Raw genomic sequence first — 11,475 nt, 5'->3', positions numbered from 1 at the left:
GATGGCCTGAGCCCAGTGGATGTGAGGGAAAGATGGGCCTAAAAAGATTGCGGAGAAGCAAACAGAAACTTAAACTGTGTTGTATGCTGTGGCTGTGTGTCCACATTCCCAGCGTAGCCCAAGGAGAAATGATGAAGATTGCCCTACCTTTACCTTCAAATTTTTGAAACAGAAAGTGCAACTGAAGTCAAGACTAAGTAATAGAACATCACTTTATTACTATATGTACATCAAAGAAACACACTTGCTTTGGTTGCCTTCAGGAGCTGTATTTATCAACAGCTCATGGACTTCTCAGTAAACAGCAGGGAGCAATTCATTCTGTTAGATTTGAATGCTATGTTCATCCCTCTCATGGTGTAAGCAGCTATGTAGATTGAAGTATTCAAATGGCCTGTAGTAAATGAAGTTCTCTACCATAAAACAGTTCAAAATACAATAACAATAATGTTAGAGTCGTTTTGCATATTAGATTTTCCTTTCTGAAATAATTAAGAGCACATATTTCTTTCACCTGCTGTGCTGTTAGTAGGCATCTGTCATGCACAGGTTTCACCTTACAGCCGTGAGGCCAAATCATTGGGGAAGTACAACAAATGACTTCAAAGAGGTATTTTGACACTGGGGAGAATAGTGGGATAAGCACGTGAATCCCAGTTTGCAAGCTGTGCTTTTAGTTTCCACTGTAACTTAAAACATCCCATCAATGAGGGTAGGTTTCAGTCTTTGTGAAGCTGAAAGAGTTATCTGGGGAGCTATCAGTGTTGAATAACCCATCTGGGACCAATGTGGTTACTGACGCAGATGAAGTCTGATGCGAAATAAAAGCTGGAACCAGATCTTCCAAGATGCTAGAGGTGATGGATGCCCACAGGAAACAACCATAGAATTAGTGCAGCTATAAGCCTTGTTTTTTTTCTTCTCAAATAACAATTTTGCATCCTTGTAGAAGGCTGCTCTATGCTGCTTCAGTCTTCCAATATGGCTTAGCCTAAAATGCTGTGCTGCAATTATCACAGAATCACGTGACCCTTTGAGTTGGGAGGCCACTCAAAGGCCATCTGTTTCAACTCCCCTGCAATGAACAGGGATGCCTACAGCTCCATCAGGTGCTCAGAGCCCTGCCCAGTCTGAGCTTGGGTGTCTGCAGGGACTGAGCATCTACCACCTCTCTGGGCAATCTGTGCCAGTGCCTTACCACCCTTACTGTAAAAAACACTTGTTTGCAGTCTAACCCCCCCCCCCCCCCCCCTCTTTTATTTGAAACCATTTCTTCTTGTCTCAGTTATACTTTGTTTGATGCCAGTATGGAAAGGAAAGCTTTAGAAGTGAAAGAAAACTTATTTTGGGAAAAAAAAAAAAAAGGAAAAAGAAGTTAAGACTTTGGAGCTGAAATGTTTCTGCTGGAGGTTTTTGGTTATCTGGCACAAGAGAAAGGGTTTAACCTACTTTGATGTAAAGTATCAGGAAATATCTGAAGATATATTCCAGGCAGCATGGGCACTTTGCCTACTAAAAAGTGTGCAGCAGAAGAGCAGTACTCAATCCATAAGTGGTAGATTTCTCCTCTTTTTTTAATATATATTTGTTGTTTGTTTTTTAGCTTCATTGATAAATATTTTTGTGATTCACCGAAATAATTTCCGGTTTGGATACTATATGATGTAAAACCAGCTGAGCCACTTATGCCCCCAGCCAAAAGCCTGCCACAGAAGACTGTAAGAATTACATCACAGGCAAGGGTGATCCACAGGTCTTTGTTTTTGTAAACATGCAGTCCTCACCAGGGTAACTGACTCCCAGAGGACTCCCATACAAGTTGACATTTCTCCTCCTCGGGATCCCTGTGCTTCCCTCTTCGGTGCGTCGCATGGGCACTGTGCTGTGTTGAGGTATGTTGCTGTTCTGTCTGTGAGGGGATCAGAACTTCCCTGGAATGAGATGGATCCCACAGGAGAGACACCCAAGAAAAGCAATGCAGAACATCTAATTGGTAAGCCTCACCTTTTTGTGTGTGGTTATGTTTTTCTCAATAAAAAGCAAAAAGAATGCATTTGAAACCAGATATTCATTGTAAGTCTCCCTTATGGGCTGGAGATGAAATCCAGAATCTGCCATGATTCAGCATTTACCTTCCAGGAAAATGATCCCAGGGACTAAAACATCCACATTTTGGTACATGCAGGGATGAAGTGGAAAGGGAAAAATGTGAGTAAATGAGGAATGGTAGGGATTTTCAACCCCAAAAGGGAACTTTATGTGGTTGGGCTTGTGTGAGGAGCACATAGTGCAAGGAAACTGATACGGAACCAAAGTTGTCTGGGGCGATGTATGCTGCTTCTCTCATTGTGTGTGGGCATAAGAATAGGTGGTGCAGTGGGACAAGCGTGGGGACAGCAGGGTTGGTTTGGGTGCTTGTGGAAAGCAAAAGCACTCGTAATGGTTACAGAGGGCTGAGGCTATGGACTTTAGTTTGCTATAGACTGCAGATGTGAAGGAGGTTTCTGCTGGTCAGGGCTTTTGTGATCAATGTGCAGGTGCAGCAAAACCAAGTCACTGGCATGTTGGGTTACTGAATTTATTCTTCATTATTGTGTTTTTGCAGGAAAAAAAAAAAAAAAGTTGTGTGGTTAAATTGTTTGAAATCTTGGAATTGTTAGAGTTCATTTGTGATGGTCTTTGGATACTAGGTCTCTATTGGGTATCAAGAAGGTGTATCTTTATATCCTGCTTTTCTCATTGGAATCCACGCTTTTAGCTGGCATCACGATCCCCAGGACAGGTCTCCTAGAGGAGTCAGTCATACTTTGTCAAGTTTTGGATTGGTGGGTGCTTCTTACCCCTAGGTATGATGAATGGTATCATGACCTCTCCCTTCTAAGCTGTTTGAATACTGACCTGAAGAGGCCAGTTCCCAGATTCTCTGGATTGTGTCAGTCCTATCAGGTGTGTGTCATTCCTATCCATCCTCACAATGGCCTCTGGCAGGTGATGGCAGATGAAAAACTAGCTCTTGAGGGGGGCCCTTAATGGCAAAGCTTGGCACTGAAGAAAAAGATTTCCAGACACCTTTCTGCATGCTAATCATATAGGTGAAAATTGGGACAGAACAGAGCATTGTCTGCCGGTGAAGAGAACATCCCTTCATGATTAATTTCTCCAAGCTTTTGATTAAGAATTATGAATGACGTCCAGCCCATGACTTTCCTAGATCTCTTTTCACTGATCAGAAGACAGTCAACTGTTGGCACTTCATGTACCTGCTGTAGCCTGACACACTTGATGTAATGTGAGGAACACTGGCAGTGAAGGAGTTAAAGCTTTTCACGTGAAATCTCAACAGTCTTGTTTTCAAAAAACATGACCTTAGGGTTTGCATGTTAATTTACTCAGGGGAGCTCCTCAAATCATTCCTACCAGTGATTATAAAATGGCTGGTGATACCTCATTAAGCAACCAGGGAATATATGTTACTATTAGCTGGAAGGGTCAGGAGGGTAGCCAGGATCCCAGGGCAGCACATCTGTGTCCTGTTCTCATGGCCCAAAGCTTGGCCCTATTGGACACATACTTACTTCAGTGTGAGTGATTAGATCTCCAGCGAGGACCTCAGGAGTAGGAAGGGAAAACTGCAAGGAGCAAAGTCATAACACCCAAGCGAGCAGTTATCATGGGTTCCTCACTGCAGACTGCAAGGAGCTCTGAGCAGTTTTCTGCAAGAGGAAAGCTCTGTGTGAGGGCTTCGTGTCTCCTGCAGGATCATGGGGGTTTTCTGACAAACCTGTCTGCCCAGTCTGTTGATCTGTTGCCTTGTGCCTCTGATCAGGTAACCTCATGCTGTCTTGATGTGGTGGCAAGTTTTATACATGAAGTATATATATGCTCTTCTTTCCTATTTATCCGTTTCTGTCTGTATGTTATTTAATGTCAGAAATATGCAGTGTTACGTCATTGAGGTGACATCAAAAATCACATTGCATATTTGCATCGGCATGGGAATGGTTACTTGCTTGCTTGTTTTTAAGAACAGCAGAAGTCAGAAAGAAAACAGTCTCATGTGAGAGCTCTCCTCAAAGCAAAGCCACACAGTGAGTCCTGATCCCAGGACTACTGAGCACTACCTCTTCTCTCAAGAGACCTCTGAGGCTCTGTCCTGCTCTCCAACCTGTGCTGAGATATGCTGGAAGGGGCAGAAGCACATGCCATGCATTCAGCTTCTCAGCTGTTGATGGTCATACCTACATAAGTCCTACCTCAAACATGGCAGCCCTAGGACAAGTCCAGCTGGTATCCCTGCTACTTCTGATTTCTTTGCAGCTCTCCTGGTCTAAGACATTTTTGCATTCAGGAAGATTCAATCAACACTGTAGTGCTCCGTTCTCATGGCAGGCTTCATGCATTCATTCATTCCATTCCTGCAGCTCCAGGAGATCTTGCTGATCTCGCCAAAGAGGAGCAGCTCCTTGGTCCACTTTCCCCTACAAAGTGCCTCCTAAAATTTTAGTACATGAAGAGCTCCTCACCACCACCTTCCCTTCAGGCACTAAAATAATTAAATTTTGTGATGAGAAGAGCTGAGCGCACACATGGGTGTAGACTTTGACAACCACTGATTCTGAATTTAGTCTTTCAGAGGATGGACTGGTACAGCAGTATTCCTCAAAACTTCCATCTAAAGATAGCAGGAGTTCCCCTCATTTTTCTTATTATCCACTTTGTACAAACTAGATCTCTTGCCCCAGGTGTAACACACTTTCTCAGCAATTCGCATCCATACAGATATTCTATCTGATCTTTTATTTCTCCAAGTCCCTAGCTTTGTCAATGCCCTGTAGTCCTCCTATTTCTTTCCTGCTGCAAAATCTTTCTGAAATTTTTAAACCTTTCATGAAGGAGGAATGTATGTATAGATGTGGCTGGATCTTTTGTTAGGTGTTTGACTTTCAGTGAGCATTGAGAAGGAGAGATGGACTGACTCTTTGTGGACCTTACATTCTGTAGTGATTGCAATGGGTTAGGTCTGCATTCTTCTGATAAGTTTTCACTATTTGCATTCATTTTGCTCCTCTTTATTGTTTCATAGCCGACAGGAGGGATGGAATTGGTGTCTGTGGGTGGATCCTGGTTTCTGTATCTTTCCTGTTGGTGCTCATTACCTTTCCTATTTCCATCTGGGCATGTATCAAGGTAAGCTGGTGGGATCTGGGCCACCCAAAGAATGCTCTGTTATTATTGTTACTTATTCTTTTCTATTTGCTCAAACATTCTCCTTTCACTTTCTGGAAATGGGAAGGCTTTGCAGTGCAGATGTGGTCTGGGACCAAGAGATTCATGTATTTCCACGGACATTCTGTATCAACAAAACCTGCTCATTTGACTTCTTACCATATCAGCTTCCATAGTCAGTTACGCTTCCCTGCTCTACAACAGCCCTGGAAGAATAAATCTACAAACTTTTTTGAAGAACTCACACTTAATGCAGCCAGCAACAGCAAATATCAAGGATACTGATGGAAAAAGCAATAAGCCCCCACACAGAGGGATTAAGCTTAAGCCCACAGTCTCTACAAGACAGGGGCATGATATAATAATGTAAATAAGTTTTTAGGGCTTAATTACCAGAGTGATTGCCCTTAGCACCAGACCATGGATAGTCCTACAATCTGAAGGAGGTGGGTAGACTATCTGATAGTATATTTTGCCTATGGTTCTTTTGCATGTAACACTGATGTTGAAAGAGCTGTGGTCAGCCTCATTAATTCAGTAGCATTTCTTGCATATTTTATCTATTTTATGACTTATTCACAGGGCCAAGGTCTGAGTTTTTCCAGCAAAGGATGAGGTGAGAAAACATAAAACACTACTTGATAAATTGTAGTTTTGTTTATCCCTATGCTGACAGTATTTTTCACAGTAAATATGGATGTTATAGATTAAATATATGTATATATGTCATACCAGGGAACATGAATAGAATTAGTTGTAAAATTCTAACTTTAAAATGTTTTCCTAGGTTGTCAGAGAATATGAACGTGCTGTTGTGTTTCGTCTGGGACGTATACTGTCTAAGAGAGCCAAGGGACCAGGTGAATGCATGCAGTTTTACTCTATTAAGATGCACTGTAATCCCAAGGAGAATTGCAGAAGTCTATGAATTCCTTCTTCAAAGCGTACATGGAATGAGGAGGTTCTCTGCTGTGGGTCCTTTGCCTGCAGACCTTTTGCCTTTCTGAATAGAAGGTAATGTCATTCCTACATCAGAGCACAGCACAGGTGGAAGACCTTCTAGTTGAAGGTCTTCTGGTTGAAGAGCTGTTGTGGCTTTGCTGTTCAGTAGATTGGATAACTGAAGGTTGAGCTTATGCTGCAAACAACGGTGAGGGTTCTGGGAGGTTTCAATGCAGTCTTCAGCTCAGGTTTTTTTGAGTGGCTGTGACAGTTCTCCTTGTACTTCACTTCCAACACTACATGTTCTTGCCAGCACTTAACTGCCTTCTACCCTGTGAAATTACAAACATATCAGTGCAAGGACCTACTGAGACTTTTTATCTACACAGGGTTTGTTACATTTGCCTGGGATCAGGTTACAAATTACAAATAATACCCAACAATGACAGTAATTTGCATTGGTGCAGCAGTGCAATAAAACTGGTCAAATTTCCAGTCGCTCTCCTTCCTCTTGAATAACAGCCAGACATAGGGCAGGCATGGAGCTTCTCTGCATGGCTCTGGGAAGCCAAACGTTGCAGAGAGGGCTCCTGCTCTTGTGAAGGGAGAGTGGGGACAGCTTCACAGGTCTGTTTGCAAACTGAGGTCAGTGTTCATCCTAACCTGAGGGCATAAAGGTTGTGTAAGACTCTGGACAAGGGTGTCTGGAGGAATGCACATACTGCAAATGGGTTATGGTTGAAAGGAGAGAAAGTTAGCAGAGGCATAGAGGGAATTTTTGCCACGAGTCTCATGGCAGATTTGAAACCAGGATGAAGTCTAGCCATTCCCAGACCAGAGCTCTTACCCATTAAGGTCTAATAAGTTCACATCATTTTCAGATATCTGCATTTCCCTCTAATATTTGAAAATGCAAAACTTCACCTCTGTCACCTTCTGTAGCAGAAGGACAGCTGCAGTCATAAAGTACTGCATGGCTCCTTGGCTCTTTCCCCACCCTAGGGATATTTCCATCTGCTTGCTTCATACAGGCACCAGGCTCAAGTCTTAGCTCTCAGAAGCGTTTCACTAATTATTTCTCTATTTCAGGTTTGATCCTCATACTTCCATGTACAGATACCTTTATCAAGGTTGACCTTAGAACTGTCACGTGTAACATTCCTCCACAAGAGGTAATATTTTCCAGCAGCCATCTAAATCAGAAACAAATCAGCTGATTCATGGCAAGAGTAAAAATGATGTGGATACTTTGTAGTCTTTCAGCTGTGAGTTACCCTATAGAGTTTAGCTTATTTGCTTTCACAGCCCTTACAAAACAGCTGCTTATGAAAACTTGCAGATCTATCATTACAGGCCAGGCAAACTCTCCTTGCTGATTTGTGAGTTAAAGAATAAAGAAGATGGGATTAGGGCTCTGAAAGGAGACAGCTGAGACAAGAGAAGCGGGGTTGCAGGGATGCATGTGGTGGCTCCCCAAAAACAGAAAGCAGGAAGGAGGATGATTACATACTTGTGCTGTATGAGATTCAGCAGCTTTTGGCAAGGCTTCTGCAGCTGTTGTCAGGGCTTCTGTGGAGCACTTAATTGCAGGCAATGGATGCTTAGAAGGGGACTGTTAGTGCTCCACTGTGACTATAGCTGTCTGCTGAGGTGCAGGCACTTGCCTCTCCTTGCACTGGCAGATGACACAATTCCTTTAGGAATACTGAAATATCTTTCAGAATTTCTTCTTACTATTTTTGCACATTGCTTTCCTCTTTTGCTCTAATTTTGATGATTCTCACAAATACAATGCTTAGAGAAAGATGCACTGCTTTAACAAACTATGCAATGTATGCAATTAGGTTTGGCCCTTTCTACAAGGAAGGAATGGGATAACCAACATCTGTTATTGAAGATGAAATTCATGCAGGTGATGAGATTTACCTACTATTGAAACAGTTGTTTTAAAGCCATGTAGAACATTTTGCCCTAATTTAAACTGTTGATGATGCAGGATGACTTCTTTGAAGTCATTTCTTGGAGGGGAATACCAAAGAAACCAAAAGGAATTCTTAGTTTCCTTGAATTATCAGGGTCTGTTCTTCACTAAAGGAAAAAGAATCATGATTATGACTCCCTTTCCGTGTTAAGTTGTGCCATATTGGGTCCTTCTCTAATACAGTATGTTTCTCCAACACAGATTCTCACAAAAGATGCCGTTACTACTCAGGTGGATGGAGTGGTGTACTACAGGATCCACAGCGCAGTCAGTGCTGTTGCCAATGTCACCAACGTACATTCAGCCACCTTCCTCTTGGCACAAACAACCCTGAGAAATGTGCTGGGCACACAGACCTTGGCTCAGCTCCTGGCTGGTCGTGAAGAGATTGCTCACAGTATCCAGGTAGATCTTGGGTTCACAGGCAAGCATGGAAATTAGTTCTGGGGAGCAGCGAATCAGAAATAATCTCATTTATTTTCTTTAACAATAGAAAAAATTTCCTATATGGTCCTTTCAGTTATACTTCTCATTGCTCCAAGTAAGAAAGAATTACTGGAAAGGTATTTTCCTATATTCTTGTAGGAGAGTTATTTCCTATCAAAAAGCAACAAAGGTGCTGAAATTATCCTATGAGTTGAATAAATCAGCATATTCAGTCTTTGCCCTAAGTTGGCTGCAAGCAATAAGAAAGAAGTCTGCTTTTTGTGGGAAACTCCACCTTGAGCAGACCCTCAGTGGAGTTCTTGTTCCTCCTGTCATGATGGCCAAGACTTTTCCAACACAGATTCTGAGTGCTGCAGGACTGTGACATATCATTTGCTAGTAATGCGCTTGCACAGTGACAACATAATGCCATACTTAAAGACTCTTAAATACTCTCAAAGTAATAGTTATTAAATGAGAAAAGTGCCTAAAAAGAAGGTAGCTTAGGGGAGGGTGGAGGCGATCCCCTACAAAAGCCCTACATAGTGAAAAACTTCAGGTACCAACCAGCATCTCACCTCAGAAATCGGTGCTGATCAGCAAGTTTCATAAGGCTGGGGTACCTGCCATGCTCACACCACTGTGGATGCCAGCACCTCAGTAGGGTTACATCTACCTGAAGTCTGCCTAAATCCCACAGAGTTCTTCCTGATCCCCCTGTGCTCCTTTGTTGGGTATTGTGTTTGTCCCCAAGGCCATCCTTGACAGTGCCACGGAGCAATGGGGAATCAAAGTGGCTCGTGTGGAGATCAAAGATGTCAGGATTCCTGTGGCCATGCAGAGGGTGATGGCAGCTGAAGCAGAGGCTACACGAGAAGCACGAGCTAAGGTGAGACCCATGGCTATGCCTACCCCCAACATGCAGTGTCCTGTCTTCTGGGCACCCAAGTGCTTCTGTTTTTTTCCTCGTTGTAAAGGTGGATTTCCCCACTACTGGCAGTGCTGCAATGTCATTTCCATTTCTTTTATGTCACAGGTTGTGGCAGCAGAGGGAGAGATGAATGCTTCTAAAGCCCTCAAGGAGGCCTCCATGGTGCTGGCCGAGTCTCCAGCAGGTCTTCAGCTGCGCTACCTGCAAACGCTGACAACTGTGGCAGCTGAGAATAATTCCACTATTGTTTTCCCTCTCCCTATTAATTTGCTTGATGGTTTTGGACAGAAAAATAGAGGGTGATAAAGATCGATCTACACTAGCTGCTTGGGCTGAAAGATTTAAAGGGTTTATGAGGAAGCAAAGGGTTCCAGATCACCAAAGAAGAGTAAAATAAAAATAAAAACTAGTTTAATAACCACACATAGCTCCCACAATGGGAGGCTGCATTTGAGCAAGAAAGTTGCAGAATTCAGGCACAGAGCAGTTTTATCTTAGACTCATCTTGAGATGAAATGAAGGAAAATATGTAAAATGTATGTTAGACCTAATAAGAAAATTTATTGATGCTTTCACTGCATGCTGCACGTGTTTGAGTGTAGTAATTATTTGACAATTTGTCTGCTAAGCAAGAACCTTTGAGCTCCTGATGAGCTCACAAATGCATCAAAAGGGTCAGATATTGGTGCATAATTCAAGTTACCTGGACACCTACTTGTGTGACCTGGTCTATGGAGCCTGCTTCAGCAGGGGGTTGGACTCAATGATCTCTAGAGGTCCCTTCCAACTCTTACAGCTCTGTGATTCTGTGAAGTCCTACAGAGCAGAAGAAAGCATTTGGCCACAACCTTAGTATACTTAGTATTACTTTATAACTATCAACAGAATTACTGGATAATTATATCAATTATGGAACAGCTTATTCTTTATCATAGAATCATAGAATTGTAGGGGTTGGAAGGGACCTCAAGGATTGTCTAGTTCCAACCCCTCTGCCTTGTGCTGGGTCGCCAACCTCTAGATCAAGTACTAGACCAGATAGCTCAGGGCCTCATCTAGCCTGGCCTTGAACACCACCAGCCTTATATGAGTGAAAATTAGCAGTACCTTTACTGACCTCATCTGGATTTTGCCATATCACTGACACTTCTATAAGCTCTCTAATAAAGGGACAAGAATATATGTCTGTGTATTACTGTTACATTTCATATATTTGAATACTGATGCACACCCCTGAAAAACAAATTGTTCTATGTTAATTTCAGTATCTCATTTTCATCCACAAGAAGTTTCTTATCCTACCTTGCAGATGTCTTAAAGTGGTTGTGCAGGTTGTCATAGAAAGAGCCTTTCCCACCCTCCATCCATGCAATGCCCTGCAGCTGAGTGGGGGACACTCCTGATAGCCAAGTTCAGCCAGCATTAATGCTGAGTTTATGGCCTTCAAACACAGCTGAGCCATTCACATGACTGGCACATAACAGGCTGTTGTGTATGATCTGTATGTGATCTGAAAGTTCTTGCAATGTAGATGCTCTGGCAGATGCTGCTGCTGTATGGAATCTCAATCTAACAAGGCTTATTGCTGCCCCTTCTATCCAGTAGTGTCATTTAGCTACAAATTTATGAGATCAGCATGGGCCTACTAATTGTATTGTTGATACAGACCTACCTTGTTTTGGCTGCACCCTTTCTTTAGAGCAGTGAAAATTAATTTAAATATGGAAAGGAAAAGCTTGAAAGATATGTGACAACAAAGTACAGCTGGAAAACAACCCTGTGCCATCAGTGAGGACCAGCACTAACAGCCCATACAGAACTCTGGGGTCAGGTATATCCAGACCAACTGTCCATCCTTGATGCTGAGCCAGTTCCAGTTTAAAAACTGTGTATGGGAATCCTACTGTGAGTGCAAGTGGGTACATTTGTTTCCCCATATGAGGTCTCACAGAAACAATGTGCTGAAGCA

The 11,475-nt window shown here is 42.7% G+C and overlaps 1 protein-coding gene across 1 annotated transcript; it reads left to right on the top strand.

Moving 5' to 3' along the window:
• Nucleotides 1-1,441: 1,441 nt before the first annotated feature.
• Nucleotides 1,442-9,809, top strand: STOML3 (stomatin like 3). Its single transcript, XM_065730304.1, has 7 exons — nt 1,442-1,993; nt 5,084-5,187; nt 6,014-6,086; nt 7,258-7,340; nt 8,351-8,554; nt 9,330-9,464; nt 9,612-9,809. The coding sequence occupies exons 1-7, from the start codon at nt 1,942-1,944 to the stop codon at nt 9,807-9,809; spliced, it is 849 nt and encodes a 282-aa protein (XP_065586376.1). The 5' UTR covers nt 1,442-1,941.
• The last annotated feature ends 1,666 nt before the right edge of the window (nt 9,810-11,475 follow it).

The sequence above is a fragment of the Cyrtonyx montezumae genome, unplaced genomic scaffold, assembly GCF_038088225.1.
Source record: "Cyrtonyx montezumae isolate F1298 unplaced genomic scaffold, pur_monq_1.0 scaffold_12, whole genome shotgun sequence".
Taxonomy (NCBI): domain Eukaryota; kingdom Metazoa; phylum Chordata; class Aves; order Galliformes; family Odontophoridae; genus Cyrtonyx; species Cyrtonyx montezumae.
The sequence above is the reverse complement of the archived record's forward strand: the minus strand, read 5'-3'. Positions and strand labels throughout refer to the sequence as shown.

Coding starts and splice junctions, on each gene's coding strand:
- STOML3 (XM_065730304.1), top strand. CDS start 1,942: ATGGATCCCACAGGAGAGACACCCAAGAAAAGCAATGCAGAACATCTA. Junction 6,087..7,257: donor TAAGAGAGCCAAGGGACCAG/GTGAATGCATGC, acceptor TCTCTATTTCAG/GTTTGATCCTCATACTTCCA. Junction 9,465..9,611: donor CACGAGAAGCACGAGCTAAG/GTGAGACCCATG, acceptor TTTATGTCACAG/GTTGTGGCAGCAGAGGGAGA.